The sequence below is a fragment of the Polypterus senegalus genome, chromosome 2 (genome assembly GCF_016835505.1).
Source record: "Polypterus senegalus isolate Bchr_013 chromosome 2, ASM1683550v1, whole genome shotgun sequence".
In the NCBI taxonomy this organism is placed as follows: Eukaryota; Metazoa; Chordata; class Cladistia; order Polypteriformes; family Polypteridae; genus Polypterus; species Polypterus senegalus.
The window spans coordinates 209,044,584-209,062,742 of NC_053155.1; the positions used below are offsets into that span (position 1 = coordinate 209,044,584).

The 18,159-nt window shown below is 34.8% G+C and overlaps 1 protein-coding gene across 7 annotated transcripts in view; it reads right to left on the reverse strand.

The window, feature by feature from the left end:
• lrch1 (leucine-rich repeats and calponin homology (CH) domain containing 1) overlaps positions 1–18,159 on the reverse strand; it is a 254,974-nt gene that overhangs the window by 46,778 nt on the left and 190,037 nt on the right. For 3 of the 7 annotated variants that reach the window (XM_039745248.1, XM_039745246.1, XM_039745252.1), the window contains exons 15-18: positions 18,052–18,114; positions 17,766–17,819; positions 11,175–11,244; positions 5,605–5,715 (exon numbers count right to left, since the gene is read on the reverse strand). In XM_039745248.1, coding sequence (XP_039601182.1) covers positions 5,605–5,715; positions 11,175–11,244; positions 17,766–17,819; positions 18,052–18,114 — 298 coding nt within the window. The remainder of the gene's footprint in view (positions 1–5,604; positions 5,716–11,174; positions 11,245–17,765; positions 17,820–18,051; positions 18,115–18,159) is intronic. The other 4 variants (XM_039745251.1, XM_039745249.1, XM_039745247.1 and 1 more) reach the window with 2 other exon arrangements.

Genomic DNA, 18,159 nt, shown 5'->3' on the forward strand with positions numbered 1-18,159 from the left:
ATGCATCTATCATTAATGTAAAATTACTTTTAGGAGCTCATAGTTTTAATTCAAGGATCAATAAAGATGTTTTATTACCAGGAGAAATATTTTGCTTTGAAATAATTCTGAAACAGTGTAAAAAGACAAAAATCCTGTCAAATTCCTTTTATAATGAACAATCACATCTCAGATTTGTATGAGATGAATTCTTTTACTCAACGGGAAACAGATTTTAATAGTGAAAATTACTCTTTCATGTCTGTACTTTGAAAACAATCATGGTGTGAAATGATGCATCCGGTTTAGATGAAATGCAAGTGAGGAGTGACTAGTGATGTCACTGGTCTAGTATTAAGCTCATAGAGGAACTCAAAATCCCAAGAATCATCATAGCTGTTAGAGGACAGGCTGGCCATAGATGCATCTTGGGATTTTTGACCTCTCCCACAAGCTCAATACTACACCAGTGACATCATTGGTATGCTCTGATAGTGATATGATAAAGCTGTATCATTTCACAATATGATTTTTTAAAAGTTCCCATATGAAGGAATAATTTTATGATGTAAAAGATTGAAAAATGTAACTATTTCCTTTTAATTCAGAATGTTGTTTAAAATCTTTATATTAAACAAGGATTATATTGAAAAACATGACTTGTTATGGTTTCTTTTTTTTCTTTTGACAGGTCAGACAAAAAACCATACAATATATGATAGAAAGAAAAAAAAGCTTTAATTCAGCACAAAATGCCATTCAACCAACTATAAAACACACAACTGAACGGAACCTTCATGATTTTTTCAAACTAAATTATGAATGCAATTCTGGCCCTATACAATATATTACTACACTACAGATTTACATCAGTAGAATTGTCTTAATCCTGAACTTTATTTATGTTTTCTGTTTCTGTAATTGTTTTGTGAAATTTTCCAGGTGTTACCACATTAATGGGATTTGATCAACATTGCAACACTAAACAAAATCTCAATTTCTACAAAACTGAATAAACACTAAAATGAGAATTAAAAAACTGTCATTAAAATAGACCACAAACTGCTAATATACAGTATAAGATGTGTGGATAAGAGGCACCTGCTCTTGGCACTCCAGTTAGAAAATAAATGTGTGGCATCAAACAAAAAAAATCTACAGGACAGAATATTGAATATTAAATACTGCCATTTAAGAATTTTCTTTAACTAGGGAAACTCAAGTCCCAACGATGTTGGATTTAGCACTGCCCTCTGACAGTGACTACACTGGCTAAAAAGATCAAGAATTTGAAAACTATCAAATAATATTGGTGTGAACAAAAAAAAAAACCACACCAAATGCATCATATCTTGAACACACAAGAACAACTGTCACCTTCTGGTGTTATGCAAAAATCAAATCTAAAATGTGTTTTCTAGGTTAACTGGCTTGAGGATCTTATTCAGAAAACTACACCACATTGGTTATATTGTGTTAATATTCAGCGGCACCATGTCATAATAAAACAAACATAGACCTTGAAACAAACACAGAGCTGCATAGACTAACACTAACATTCATTCTGAGGTGAAAAGCAGAGATGTTAGAACCTACCTCTGTATTAGAAGATGAGCTTTTTCCTGCCATTACTATTTGATATTGTTAACAGGAACACTTCTAAACAATATTCATCAGGTTGTAGCTTACATAATCATATTAGTTGCTGTCTGTTTTCTTGTGCATTCTTTTTTCGGCATCCAGGTGCAGACTTATTGCAAATGAATAAGTGTTGTAAAAACACACAAAATGCACTGTTATTCTGGGCTGTCCCCCTAAACAACTTTATAAACAACTTTATAGTGTGATCACATCCCGTAGAATATAACCATTTCATCTAAAATAAAAAGTATAAAATTCATAAAACTATTACAGTAAATATTATCCATAAAAATGTAGTGGGGCTACATAGTAATAGTATATTCTATGTGTGTGCTGAGTGCATGTTGTTTTCATCGTCCTGTTTACTGTCCCTTATGTGTAAGTCAGTGAATGTTGTCCCCGTAAGTGCAGAGGGGACGGTTGATGGAGAGAGGCCGCAGCCCTAGGACGAAAATCACCTGTTTACACACCAATTACATTTGGGACATTTTACATTTAAAAAGAGGAGCGATAGGTGACAAGAGAGAAGAGAAAAAGAAAAGAAGACAATTTATCCAACCATCTACAAACTCATTACTGCTATTCATTGCTTTATTCCACTGCCTGCTTTTTCATCTACAGATCATTCATCACGATATACAGAGCCGAGAAACTCCAGGGTTGAAGTCATTCCAACCATTGCCAGGATGTTAACAGTGAGGTTGTTTTGTTGTCGGGAGGAAGCCCCATAACACCACAACCAGCTTACATAGAGGAAATGACACCATTGAAGGAGATATCTGGTTTAGAGCTGTCATAATACTGTAAGCAAGCTTGTTGATTTCACATTCTGTCCATCAAGGTGTGTGGGTGGAGGAACATGCAATGCCGAATAAGGGGATGAGTATTACGTACTGGGAATGACATCACTGAAGGAGATTCCACAAAGATAATGCAGCAGATTAGTCACAAAGAAGCAAAGTATAACTAATCAACCTATGTGATAACTAGCCAAGCATAGGCTAGGAAACACATTTAATTGTGACACAAACTAGTTTAGGTGGGTCCAGGCTTCCACTGATTAATCTCTAGATCTACCCAATTATCTCAAAGCTCAGAATGCTTACATCAATTACAATAGCAAGAAAGGCGTGCTGTTTTTCAATAAGCAGAATGAACAATTAAATGACTGGAATATAGTGTGCAGGATGCAGTGCACGGCAAAATCTGCAGACACTTCCCAGAGGTGCAAACTCCTCCCATCCATTGGACAGAGCTAATCCAACAGGGGGGTTGGGGGTGGCAACATTTAAATTCTACACAGAAACTGCAAGCAGATGAAACTGTTTTGGACATGTCTTGATATATGCAAAACAGGATATTCCACTTCAAAATAACAAGGAAACTGAAGAGCCACATTTCAAAGGGAAATTTACAGAAATGCTCGTGTATTGCAAAGTACGACCACAAAATAGCTTCAAACACCTTTCTAAAATGCTAATCCGATGACTTCAGATATACAAAATAAGCAACTAGAGCTTCCTGCTCTTCTATTAAAGAAAATAAAAGACAACTTGCACGAAGCACCTCCTACGTTATCTGGGCTAAAGGGTATAAATGCAATTTTGTTTTAGTGTGTATTTGCTAGTTTTGTGGAGGTGCAATCTTAAAAAAGTCAGCTGACTTCAAAATAATCAGAAAAACATAGTACAGGTTTAAGTGAAAATTATATCCTCCTCTGTGTATCGGGTACTGCTTTAATAGTGCATCAGTCATATCTGGAAAATGACAAAGTGTTTAAAGTCATAATAAATTAAACTTTTCCTAAACCACTTTATGCTTTTTTCAGTTCTCAACACCTAAATCTAGGACACTGAACTCATGTCTGTAAACAATCCTAAGGATTTCTCCAGAAGTAGCTGTAGGGTAATGGATAAAACCACCTCTCTACCACTTCCACTATCACCACCACCACCATTAAAACAGCCTTCACTGCCCCATAGTCAGGAGATTAGGTGAGGCAAGGATTCAGTGGGTGGAAGAAGTGCAAATTGATGGTTTAGGGGATGTTTACGTTAGCCCCTTTACTGTCTCTTGGATCTATTTTTTTTAATAATAAACACCCAAACCACTGAAATAGTTGGTTTCTTGGCAAGAGTAACCCTAATGTTATAATATACAGAATAATACATAAAAATGAATTATATACTAATAATAAAAAGAATACCTGAAGGCAAAATGTTATATATTAATTATACACAAATAAGACAATAATTGAAACAAAAAAAAGATAAAAGTCTACTAGTTAAAAACATTGTATATATAAAAAAGAAAGAAATGACAGTGAATAAAATACAGGAAGCAAATTAACTTTTTCTTTGCATAAACATTTATTTCTGAGCAACTGTTATTAGTCTGGAGTTGGGTAATAACTAAAAATGCCTAGCCTATATTCATCACTTAATAGTGACTTCTACACAACAAACCTCTTACTGTTTGTTGGTATGCTAATAAAAACTGCAACTACGAAGAATCAATGACCCTGAATCTTGAAACCTACTAAGAATTAGTATAACATTACACTGCATGAAAATATACAACAAAAAAAAATAATATAGGCACAGAGAGACTGACTAAATAATACTGAATTATCCATGCATGGATAGTTAACCAAAAATTAAAATCTAAAACTACTTACTCAATAGACAAGCCAATTTTATTCCAGTCTTAGTGTTAGGTAAAATAAATAAATAAAACCTGAAACTTTTTTTATATTACTAAACTCTGCTACTAAAGATGTTCAAATAAATTTAACCAAAAATTTTTGAAAACTCATATTAAAAAATGTAGTTTTAGAAATATTTTCTGCAGATGTTTTAAAATGAGACTGCAAAAAGATGTTTTTTGTAGGGGGAAAAAAAGTATATATACGAGGTGTGGCAGAAAAGTAATGAGACTGGCAACGCTGCGCTGTTGTCCTTGATAGAGCACGTGTATCAGTACCCTCCCATAGCTCAGTGCGAGTTTCAACTCCTTCCGTTAACTACACGATTTTTGTGACTGCCATTAGCGAAGTTGTGTTTTTGGCTGTGCGTCACGCAAAATGGAACAGCGGAATTTGGAGCAACGTTGTGCCATTAAATGGCAAGTGTGACGTTTGAAAAGTTAAAACAGGCCTATGGGGAACATTCTTTATCCTGAGCTCAAGTTTTTCGCTGGCACAAATCATTTTTGGAAGGCAGAAAACACGTTGAAGATGAACACCGTTGAGGGAGGACTTCAACTTTGAAAACCAATGAAAACATCGAACGTGTGAACACTCTTGTGAGATCAGACCGTCGTTTAACATTAAGAATGTTGACTGAACAATTAAATTTGAACAGATTTACCGTTCATCAAATTTTGACTGAACATTTGCACATGCGAAAGGTCTGTGCCAAAATGGTGCCGAAAAACTGCCCTCTCCATAACAGAATTTTTGACCTCAAAAGGCATTCCTGTGGTTCCCCAGCCCCCTTATTCTCCTGACCTCAGTCCATGTGACTTTTTCCTTTTTCCTAAACTGAAAAATGTCCTGAAAGGACGTCATTTCAGGACTTTAGAAAACATCCAAAAGAGAGTAATGGACATGTTGAAGACCATACCAGTTGAACACTTCCAGCACTGCTACCAACAGTGGGAACAACGTCTCCATCGGTGTGTAGCTGCCCAAGGGAACTACTTTGAAGGGGATAACATTGATGTTTGAAAAAAATTAAAACTTTGGTAAATAAAAAATCAGTCTCATTACTTTTATGCCACACCCGTATATATATATATATATATATATATATATATATATATATATATATATATATATATATATATATATATATATATATATATATATATATAGTATTTCCTATACGGCAAAACAAAACTTTTCTCTACATATTAATCTTTTTGTAGACCCTTGATAAAGGTGTCAGATTGGCAACATTTCTTTATTACATTGAAAAAACCTACCACCATTTTTCATGTCTCCTTCTGTTGGGGTACTGAGGATGTCTTTATCACGTGGCAGGGCCTGTGTAATAGGGCTGAGAGAGGTAGGAGGAGAGGAAGAAATAGGCATGTCTGCAAGAGGTTAAGTAGACAAGCCAGATCCATTTACCAAAAATGAGAAACCGAAAAAAAAAATCACAAATAGCAAATATTCGCAAAGAAAAGAGAAGATTGTAAATTTGAAGCAACGGGTCAAGTACAAATATATATGAAGAAAAAATGATTGAGAGGATTGGCATAGAAAGAAGCAAAGAGTTGAAAAAAGATGCAATAAAGAAAAAAATGGAGGGTGATAAAACATAATGTTAGTATTTGTTCAGTTTAATGTCATGGTATGCAGTTTTTAAAGTTGTCATTCACAAAAAGTTACAGTTAAAAATGATAGCACTCCCTTATTAGGTAATAGGGATGCCATTACATTCCATTAGAAATCAGTTGCTAAAGTCTGCAAAAAAAACATGTTTACATTTTGCTTAAAACTCATCAAAGCTGCAAAATTTGCCAGAGAGTTTGATTTTAGCCTTTTCTTTATTCTGTAAGTGAAACACCAAGTGGGTAACAACTTCACTAATTGCCTCTCAAACTATGAGAGTAAAAATCTGCCACAGAAATGCACAGTAGGTGCATCTTGCAACACTAAAACCACTTTACAAAATGCTGTACTTCTTTTCAACCAAAACTAGTAATAACATGTACTTCAACTAGAGTTAATAGACTGTATGCTGCTGCGAATGTTGTATAATTTTGAAAATATTAATTTTGCTGCGATCTTAGGTAAAAAAAAATTAGTGAATACCTTGGGCGTCGTGAAGATGCAAAAGAACAAGTAACAAAAAGTACAAATTTTTAAACCAAGAATGTCAAGTCTCAGGAACCATTTTAAACATGAGTTGAATAGAAATTAAAGCTTTAAGAAAGATTTACAGAGAAAGCAGACAACGAAGAGAGTCTACTAAGTCAGACAGTCTACTAACTCCACTGACGGTACATTTCTCTTAAAAGGTTTGGATTAAAAATAAGTGCATCCATTATTACTGTATAGCTATTTTAAAGACACTTGCGTGAATTATAACCCATGATTCATATTAATAGTGGATGTAACTGCCTTGTAAATCATTATAGTACAAAAAAAGCAAATAAAAAAAATTATTTAATCCCACTCCTAAAGTAACTGATCATCAGAAGAATACATGTCCTTCCTAATCCACTAATAAAAATTCAATCATTATAATACCTTCTTTTCAACTTCTAGATATAAAGTAATTAAAAAAATTACAAAAAATAAACCCATACTCACTAACACTGGGGTAATTCTGAGTTTCAAGTTTTTAATTTTAGTGATAATTTTTCATGTTTACAGCACAATGAATTTCTTTAGAAATGTTCAGATTAAAATGCAATTGTCTTTTTTACATTTTTTATGCTTTTTTTAATTTAAATTAATAAACATTTCACACTCACATGTTAAGTTAAACTATGTATGCATAAAAAATTATCAACTTAGTATGAAATTTTAAAAAATCCAAACGTAGTGAAAAATAAAATTTTAAAGGAATTCAATATAGAATTTTTAATGTCAGTTTTTGTAAAATTATTTAAAATGAAAGTGCCAGCAATAAAGATTAAAACTAACCTTTTCAAAAATAAATTTAGACCACACATTACATAAGTTAGTTATTTTATCTAGTGCATGATAACAAAAAAGTATATTTATTCTGGTTGGGGGACCAATATAATGGACAACTGAAGACTAACTCTTGGGTCATGTGTTCACCTAGTAAATTGGGTAGCAGCATCCTCTCATTTGGACACCAGTATTGTTGCAAGGAAACTGTACTTCCAAAGGGCAGCCATGCTGGGGTCCTTGGGTGCTGCTATAGAAAGTTGCTGAAAGAATGCCCACTAGTCATGATGGGGTTACGCCTGGCCTAGAGGTGCTTCCTGGATGCAACACTCAGCTTGAATGCAATGCATAGCACGAAAGGAGCCTCTCTGCCTCAGCTGATTAAGTCAGAATTGGAAGTGAAGGAGGAGGAAGGATAAAACGAGATGGGAAGAGCTGGTTTAGTATACTGAAAGCATTTTAGGGGTAATCTAACCTGTAAAAGCAGTACTGTGTCCCAATAGGTTTTTAATGATTAGAACTGGTGTCTAATGTAGCCGTGTCTCGCAAAACCAGGTAATATCTAACTATACGTGTAATGAGAAGTCATTTACAGATGTCACATATTTAATGACTTATAGAGTTAAATCAGTAAATACTATAACTGGACTGCATGACACATTCTAAGTAGTATCAAACAATGATAAAACATTCCATTTACACTAGGATTTTTGTTTTGAGGTAAAACTATATCTCTATTTAAAAAAAAAACACATCACACACATAGGATGTCCATTTTCAATTTTCTCTTCTCATTTTTTGTTTAAGGAGACTATTACATATTACTAATAAAATCAGTGAAACCTATTGTTGCTTAGAAAAAATGAGCATTTACAGATAACACGGTACTGCGTTTATGCAGGCAATAATTTAATAGTAATACACCTAAAATAACATACTGTAATTTTAAACATTATGTTGTAGCAGCTTTAATAAATCTTAGACCCCTAAAGCTAAAAGAGAGCAAAAATTGCATTTTTTTTGTAAAAGACTTTACATTTAAATCTCCTGTTATGTATATTGTGGACGCCCCTTAGATGGAAGGACAGAGAGACAGCTTATACAGGGCTTTACCTCACCCAGGACAATAATTGGCAGTGAGCCCAGGCTCAAATTCCCACATGGGTGCCTACAAGGCATGTCAGGTATTATAATCCCAGGTGACAAACCTGCTGGGTTCCATGGCGGCTACAGGATTGGGGAGTGATGGTGGGAAAACCCTTATAAAAAAGAGCTTTCCCAAAATAAAAGACTCTTTGCCTTTCAACCTGTGTCTGCGCCTGTTTGTGTTAGGGTTTAGGGAGCTGGAGTGCCCCCTACTGTCCGCAATACATTAACTTAATATAAATTGCTTTACACCTTCATTGAATACACCAAACCATAATAATAATAATAATAATACTAATAACAACAACAACATATTTTATTTATATAGTGCCCTTTCCATGCTCAAGGTGCTTCACAGAGGAAGAAACATGCAGGTATATGTAACATTGGATACTGAATAGTGTTCCTGATTAGAACACTAAAACAGATAGATGAAGGATATACAAAGCATTAAAGAGAATAAAAGACAATAAACCAGAGTCAAATACTAAATTCAATACTAAAAGAAAAGCCTAGCAAATCATATCATTTGTGATATAACACACACACAAATGATACTGAGCATTTGGATAGAGAGGAACACTGAAAGAGGGGGCAGAAAATCGGCTTAAGTTAAAAGCCTTCCAGAACAGATGAGTTTTAAGTTGTTTTTAAAAAATTGAGTCAGCTGAACTAATTAATTTAGGGAGGTCATTCCAAAGTCTGGGTGCTATACAGCTAAAGGCCCTGTCACCCATAGAGTACAAGTTAATGTGGGGCACAACTAGATTGCCAGAATCAGAGGACCTTAGTGGGCGAATAGGAGCACAGTGATGGAGAATGTCACTGATGTAGTCCAATGAGGCCTTTTAAAATTTTGTATGTTATTAATCAAACTTAATATTTAATTCTGTAAGACACCGGGAGCCAATGAAGGCGAAGCAGGATGGGTATTATACAGTATGCTCGCTGTTGCTGGTTCGTGTAAGGACTCTTGAAGCAGAGTTTTGAATTAAATGGAGCTATGATATAAGATTAGAAGGGGCACCTGCAATTGATGTGGGATGTGATAAAAGCTTGGACAAGTTTCTCAGCATTAGAAAAGGAGAGGGACGAACAAATGCAGGATAGGTTATGGAGGTGAAAGTAAGAAAGTTTCTTAACGTGGTTTATTTGGACAGAATAAGAAAGGAAAGGAAAAATCAAAGATTACACCAAGATTCCTTGCATTAGAAGAATGTCTGATGAGAGCACTGTCAAGAGTAACTGAGAAAGATCTAATTTTCTTAAGTTGCACTTTAGTTCCAATTTGCAGGAGTTCAGTTTTGTTGCAATTTAATTTTAAAGAGTTCTGCTCCATCCAGGTTTTAATTTCTCTGAGGCAATTTGTAAGCTGAGAAAGCACTGATGAAGTTTCACTTTCAACACTGAAATAGACTTGAGAATCATCTGAATAAAAATGATAACCCAGTCCATAGCTACGAATAATGTGGCCAAGAGGAAGCATATAGATACAGAAGAGCGGAAAGCCAAGGACAAAGCCCTGAGAAACCCCTTGTGTGACTGGCACTGAGCTGGATCTGCTGTTGCCAAGACTAACAAACTCTTTCCTGTCAGTCAAATTGGACTTAAACCACTGGAGGGCACTGTCAGAGATACCCAGCAGGTTCTCCGTTCTGGACAGTAGAATGTAATGTCTGACAACGTCAAATGCTGCACTAAGATCTAACAGAATTAATATGTTAGTTTGTCCAAAGTCTGCTGCCATAAGCAAATCATTGGTTACCCAAAGCAGAGCAGCTATGCTGTGCCCTGAAACCAGACTGAAAGGGTTCCATGAAACTATCAGAAGTTAAGTAAGTGTTGAGTAGGAAGGCTACAACATGCTCAAGAACTTTTTACAGAAAAGGTAAATGAAAAACAGGCCGAAAACTGTTAAAGATTGCCAGCATCAAGGCCAGACATTTTAATATTGGGGTTATAGAAGAGATTTAAAAAGTGGCTGTCACAAAGCCAGTATTAAGGGATGTATGTACTATTGTCGTAACAGTCGGTATTATGGTGTGAAGGCAGGATTTAAGAAGTGTGGTGGGGATGGGGTTCATTACACAAGTAGTCGGCCTCATCCTAAAAATCAAGTCGTTAACAAATGCAGATGTGACTGGTGAAAATTTAGAAATAAAAAGCTGGATGGAGTGGGAAGACAGGAAAATATATAAAAACGTGATGTATTTATGTTAGTTGAATTATTTAGATCTTTAATTTTACTGCAGAAAAAGTGGAGGAATTTTCAAAGACTTTGGTAGAAGAGGTAACTGGGCTAGATACAGGTTGAAGGAGTTTATCAACTACAAAGAACAAAACCCTTGGGTTATCATTGACACTTTCTATTAGTCTGCCATAATGTTTGTTCTTGGCTGCAGTTAGTGCATCCCTGTAACCCCTTTGATAGTCACAGAAAGCCTGCATTGATTCGCTTATTGAAAATGAAATACTTGATGGGGAAAAATGAACTAAAGGACCAATATAAGCATGTTGTGACTAATTTATAGCCTAAAAATACATTTTTCAAGTTAAAACTAAAGGTGTTACAATCATCATTTACAGAAATGCAAGTGCAAATATCACATGAGTCACAGCTTCTTAAATAAGAGAGCATTGCAGCAAATATGAACACTGAAGGTCTAATCAATTATACCCCCAAACAGAATTTTGTTATTGACTTCATGAGGTAAAACGTTAGAGGTCTGATAATAATACAGAAATGAACTTTTTGACTTACCAGATCGTGGTCTAAGTCCAAATGGAGGAGAGTTCATTGTAGGAGATGAAGCTGATGAATCATCATCTCCCTGAATTCATGAAAGAGAGATGAAAAATGTTGGACACATATCTTAACACATAACCAAGAACATTAATTTTTTTTTTTTTTAACATGATCCTTTTTAGGTAATTTATAGATATAAAAATGCATTACATTTCACTGTGCATTGGCATGCCATTTTCTTTACTGTTAAAAACTTTATTTCTTTGCTCAGATATTGCTGACTGAGATTATAAAATAATGCATAAACATATACCACATATTGTGACACTCATTTAAACATGATTTTTACTTTATGGCACAAATGGTGATTCAGTTCACTCTTCCTAGCACATAAAAAGTTTGTTAAATACCTGCCATGGCACCTTAATTTTCTAAGTCAATACAACTTTACCAAGAAGATACCTACTGCAAATATTTGTGAAGATTCCTGAGCATATAAGAGACCTACATGTATTTAATCATATTTCATCAAAATGAGTTCACTTTTCCAGAGAAGATAACAGTTTTGATCGCATATATACAAATATCCCTTATACATATAAAACTCACTTCAACTTGAGTAAGTTAGACCACACCTAAGTAATAATAAAAAAAAAAAAACAAAAAACATAATAGACCAGAATCAGTGAGCCTGAATTGCTTTGATTGTACTGATTGCAATATATACATTCAAAGCTGCCGTCCTTAAGGGAACGCATATAAGCAATGATGGACGGATAATATGCATCATCTGTAACTGGAAACAAGAAACATATTGATGTTTTAAGCATATATCAATTCAAAATACCTCAAAAGAAGTTATTTTTATTTCAGCTCTTTGCAGGCTGTATTTTTTCCATCATGGCTAAAGGTTGATTTTTTTTTTCAAAAAAATGGACTTCTATTTGCGAGATTTCAAAATTCTTTTTCATTGCTCAAAATGTGGAAAGCATACAGTTACCAAATGTATGAAGACTCGACACATGACTACTATAATGTTTATTTGCCATTCAAAACAGCTAATTTAATGCATTGGTAATTCACAAAGTTCACAATAGGTGCTGCAGTGGTGATACTGTTTATCTGCCTGTTGCTACAGACTATACAGTCTGGCTTGTGCTTCTCTATTTTATAATAGTCTGCAAAATCATGAAATGGAAATGTTTTGATAACTGAAGGGAGAATCAAAGAAATGTTCTGCATAATTGTTTGTCTCCATACTCAAACAAATCAAAATTTCTTGCTGAAGTATTGGCATTTGTTTCTTCCTGTTACATAAGGTACTGTGAAAGAGCTACCTCAAAACATATTAGCCAATTTGCAATTGACTACACAGTACTTACAGTAATTGAAAGACGTCCAACTTTTATATAAAAAAACAAAAAAAAAAAACAAACTTATTTATTAGACGCCAAAGCAACGAGATTTAGTTCTTCCCTTACTTTCAGGAATCAAAGAGAAAATTACTAATTGCTTCTTAATGACTAAAGTCATCTCAAACGTGACAACCAAAACCTTATATCATCTCTGAGTAAAACTAAATACTTCTAAATACTAATTTTTTTTCTGCAGTATAAATGAAAAGCTTTCCAAGTACATATACACCACTGGAATTTTAGTCTAACCAAAAAAATGTTTTTCATCTGTCAATTGTTACAGACTTAGATATAGCAGGTAATGTGGTGCAGTGGTTAAGGCTTTGGACTTGAGTTTGTGGGTTTGTATCCCGCCACTGACACTGTGCAACTCTTAGCAAGTCACTTCACCTGCTTGTGCTCCAACTGGAAAAAGAAATGTAACCAATTGTAACTCGAATGCTGTAAGCCACTTTAGATAAAGGTGTCAACCAAATAAATAAATGTAATATGTTTTGTCATGGAATCAGACAACAATCCAACCCAGTTCAGAAATCTGTGCTGTGGTAACTGACGGTAACCAGCTACAAACCTGTTACAGAAGCAGCTACTTTACAGCGTGAGCTAAACTCGTGGATGTAGGGACTGCCTCTAATCCATCAATGCCACTACATTACACAGTGCAAATTCTGCCAACTACGCCAAGTGTATTATCATGGAAGTTCACCTGTTCATTATTTTGGTTTACCTATGCTACATTGTTATAGTTAACTAAGGTATGTGTATGAATGCTAGGTACTGTATATCTGTTGTAAGTTGATTCAGTGTTAATTTTTTTTACCAACACTTAAGAATGTTTTTTCAGACTTTTTTGGATTGTTTTAGGTTTTGAGATATAAACAAATCAATATCGATATAGTTCTTTGTATTTAACTATTACTTACAGTTGATTTTACCATTTTGCTCCATTTGCTGCCACTTTATGAGTCCTGATGCCTGGCTGATGGGAGGCACAGTCTCTTTAGCACAACAGATGAAAAGGTCACTACTGAAATACATTCCCTGATTGAATATAACTCTATCTTGCTTGCAATATATTTAAAAAACAGACCCTTGTGGTTCTTGATCTTTAAGCATTGTATTCTTGACAATATTTTTTCTTCTAGTCCTAATCATTACAAAGCCCCTCCATCCTTCTACAGACACAACAACCTCTGTGTTATAGCACCCCAGATGTATAGTTTTAACTGCACATGGACAGCTGCCTTAAGCAAAATGAAACTTCTATATACTGTAACTGCTTTATACCACCCAGCTGCTTAATCAGTACAAAATGAATAAATCTTCGTTTTGAACATTTACAGTGTACAAGCTTGTTATTCAGTCTTACCTTTTGTTAAAGTTTTCATTTCACATATTTTTTAATTCACAGCTCCAGTATTATTAAAATAATCTTCATTATGGTTATTTTCATCATCATACAACATGACAGAAGCTCTGCAGAGCTCCTAAACCTGTTTCAACTTTTTCAGCTAGTATGACAAGAGATATAGCACATAAACATTTTTATAGTCCTGCAGAACTGGGAATGAAGTACAATACTACATTTAATAATTGACTTTATTGAAAATCATTATTAAATATAGTGTTCTTCATGAGGAATTGGCTGGCACTGACAACATTTTTGTAAATCAATGTACTGTAAACATACTTATCTTGTTTGACTTGTTGCTTAAATGCTTATTTCAATGAGCCCTCATTTCTTTTCTATGAAAATTACATACATGTATTTTATTTTAGTTATTATATTCATTTTGAGCATTATGTAATATAGAGTTCCAGCTCACTATGAAACAATACAAACGCTTAAAAATGTTATTTGTTCAACATTAATTTATTCATTCATTTTCTAATTATGCAAGACAAAACTTTTATTTGTTTGTCATAGAATTAAAGACTGTCAACGTACAATTGATACCTAGTGTTCACAGGGATTGTGAAATATAAAACTTGGTGGACTTCATTGGTGTTATACGCTCAAAATCTTTTGATATCCCACAGTAAACCTCTTTTATTAGCCAGTATTATTTTTATTAGGCTTATAGAAGCTGCCATAAGTAACTGAAACAAGCAGGATCACAGTTCAGTACAGCAGTAATGTTACCACATAAATGTCTCAACTTTTTTCACCTTACAAGGATATACACACAGGACATTGTAGGATTCTAAAACACATAATACTAATTTAACCTCACATTAACCACTCAATAGTGTAAGAATCAATTGAATTGTTACATTGTATATTCATCAATCACAGGCCAGGCTACAAATTAAGAAACAATCTTTTCCAGTTATTCCTTTATGAATACACTAGCAAAATGCCCGCGCTTCGCAGCGGAGAAGAAGTGTGTTAAAGAAGTTATGAAAAAGAAAAGGAAACATTTTAAAAATAATGTAACATTTGCTTTCTATTCATTTGCATAAGCACAGTCCTTCACCAGATATTATTTAATGTTAGCTCAGACCAGGCACTTAAAAGTTTTTCTCACACTTTTGCTGAGATTGTGCCAAACAGTATTCTATCTCTGACCATCTCATCTTCGTTTGCATAAGCACAGTCCTTCACCTGCAATTTTAACTCAGTTACAAAGTGATCAAAAGTCTCGTTTATACCCTGCGTCCTCTCAGTAAACTTGTATCTTGCGAATATCGTATTGGTCTTAGGCATGACAAACGCCAGCGGCAGCGTGTCTATGAACTTAATTTTAAGTTAAGCTTTACAGCTTGCTTTCCTATTCATTTGCATAAGCACAGTCCTTCACCAGCAAGTTTAACTCCGTTACAGCAATTTTAACTCTGTTACAAAGTGATTCAAAGTCTCGTTTATACCCCACGTCTTCTCATTAAACTTGTATCTCGCGAATATTGTATTCGTCGTAGGCATTTAAACTTACGGTTTACACCGTGCTTTGTTTCCACAGTAGCTGCACTTATGAATATGCTTGTATGCGTCACTCGCTTCATATTCTTTTGCTGTCTTCTCAATTGTGTAATGCGTTTTTTGTTCAGCGCTCTTTGGAGCTCTTCCTTGTTCTCTGCGTACTGTGTTCACAGTCAGTTCACGTGAGCCGCTTGGAGTACATGCATCGAAGACCATGGCTTTATTTAATGTTAGCTAAGACCCGGCACTTCAAAGTTTCTCTCGTACTTTTGCTGAGTTTATGCCAAACACTAGTCCATCCATGACTATCTCATCTTCGTTTGCATAAGCACAGTCCTTCACCCACAAATATTTAACGGCAGCGTGTCTATTGGATTGCTGCCGACGGACGGCCTTATATGGGCAGGCACTCAATTACGTGGGAGACGTGATGATGCGGGACGCAACTCCGCCTCACATGGCGACCGAGCTGCAGGCTATGGCTGTATATATGTACAAAAGAAGGTTCCAGTTATGACTGTTACGCGTAGAATTGCGAAATGAAACCTACTTAACTTTTCTTTGCCTTTTATTAGTATAGATTTATTTATTTATTTGGATTTTAATTACTCTATAGTTAGGATATAGTGGGTTGGATAATGGATGGATGGATGATTTTATTAAAATCAAATAACATTCCACACAAATAAATCAAGTTTTACAAAACTAGGTTTGAAACAAATTAACACATTTAAACCTATTCAAAATAATAACCACTCATTGTGTCAATAAATTACTTCCTATAAGGTTCATTGAGGTCAATCATAAATTTGTTTCACTTCTGTCTCTTCCAGAGTACCAACCCTTCCATACCACTAAATGTAATTTCACTTTATAAAGACTTGATGAGTAATTGTGTATAGATACAATTCTAAAAATTGTAATTTTTTATGTAGTTGCTTAATTATATACTGTGTGGTGCATGATTTGTTGTAATATAATAAGCTGCATAAAATACGGTGATGCCAACTACTGCATACAGTACTGTCTACCTTACTATTAGTAAAGTTTTGGATCTAACACCACAAAAAAAGCCCTACCAATTCTGATGCGTGGCAATAAATGTTTATTTGCAGCTGCCTAGCAACCAAAAATCGGGCTAAGTGTACAATTCTTGGAAAAAATCTTTGAATGGAAGCTCACACAGGTGCTGATCAAGTATAAGCATTCCAACATATATGATGTAATGCTGTCCAACTCGCTTTGTGTATTAAAGAATTCTGCCTTGCTACAGTGATAAAACAAAGATATGCATAATGACTAGTTTATCATATTTTCTCTCAGATGAAAAGCTTCACTGTTTTATCAACAACATTAAAATGTTATAGATAAGGATAAAAGTTTGAAATAATTATAACATTTTTAACATTTGATATAGGTTCAAGGTTCCTGCTTGTAAATAGAAATGATCTCTCCATTAAAAGGCATTTACATTACATATTGTGGTCTATGGCCGGCCAATACCCCCAGGCCGCCAGATGGAGCTCTCCCTGCAGCATGGAGGTGCCCCAAATACCAGCAGGGAATTATGGACAATGCAGTTTTCAACCTCAGCCCTGCTGGATACCAGAGGGGCCACTAGATGGAGCTACAGGGAGGAGCAAAGAATATTTGCCCTACGCCCCGGAAGTACATCTGAGTAACATGGACAAGAAGAATGACGTGCTTCCGGGGTGAAGAAAAAGGACTTTTTATCTGACCCGGAAGTGTTCCCACTCACATGGACAGAGGGAGAGAAACACTTCCGGGTCAAGGACTATAAAGGACTGTGGGAAATCCTCAGACGACAAGCTGAGCTGGGTGGAAGGGTGGCAATGCGTCTGGGAGAGAAGGATTGGTTTTGCATTGATTATTGTGTATGGTTAATGAGTATTGTGGAGAGGAGGGTGCTTTGTGCACTGTTACTAATAATAAAGTCAACTTACTGGACTTTTATCTGGTGTCTGGAGTCAAGTGTGAGGGTTCAAGGAAGCGATAACGCCCCCTATCTGTCACAATATTTACATGTGTGTTTAAACTAAAGCACACAAGTTACTGCACAACATCTGACAAAACAACTGGAGTTTGTTGGCAACAATAATTTTGTACCATTCTCTATATATTCTAGGTATGGCATATATACTATGTATAATTTGGAGTCCCAGTATATAATAAATATTAAGACAATACAGCAATAGATGTTCCTGACAACATATCCACAAGAAAATTGAAAACAAACTTGATGAAACTCACCCCATCCAAAGAATCTCTTCTCATGTCATTCTGCTCATCAGAGCTCAAATTACTCTACATACAAAAAACATTTTCCATTAGGATAATTCATTTTCATCTTTATATATATCATACATGGGGTATATCTAGACATCATATTGCATTCATTTACTGTTATTCAGATGCAAATACTGATTTCTCGTAAGGTATAATACAATATTCACTTTTTTAGTTAAATTCAAATGGCAAACAGGTTAATCTTTTGCAGATAACTATGCTGTAAATAAAAAAGTATTACTGCACTCACCTTATATAACCCTGTAACACAAAGTTCAACAACAAAAAATGAAGAACCACCAAAACATTGATGCTGAAAGCATAAAGAAATTGCAATCCTTTTAAAAATATATAAACA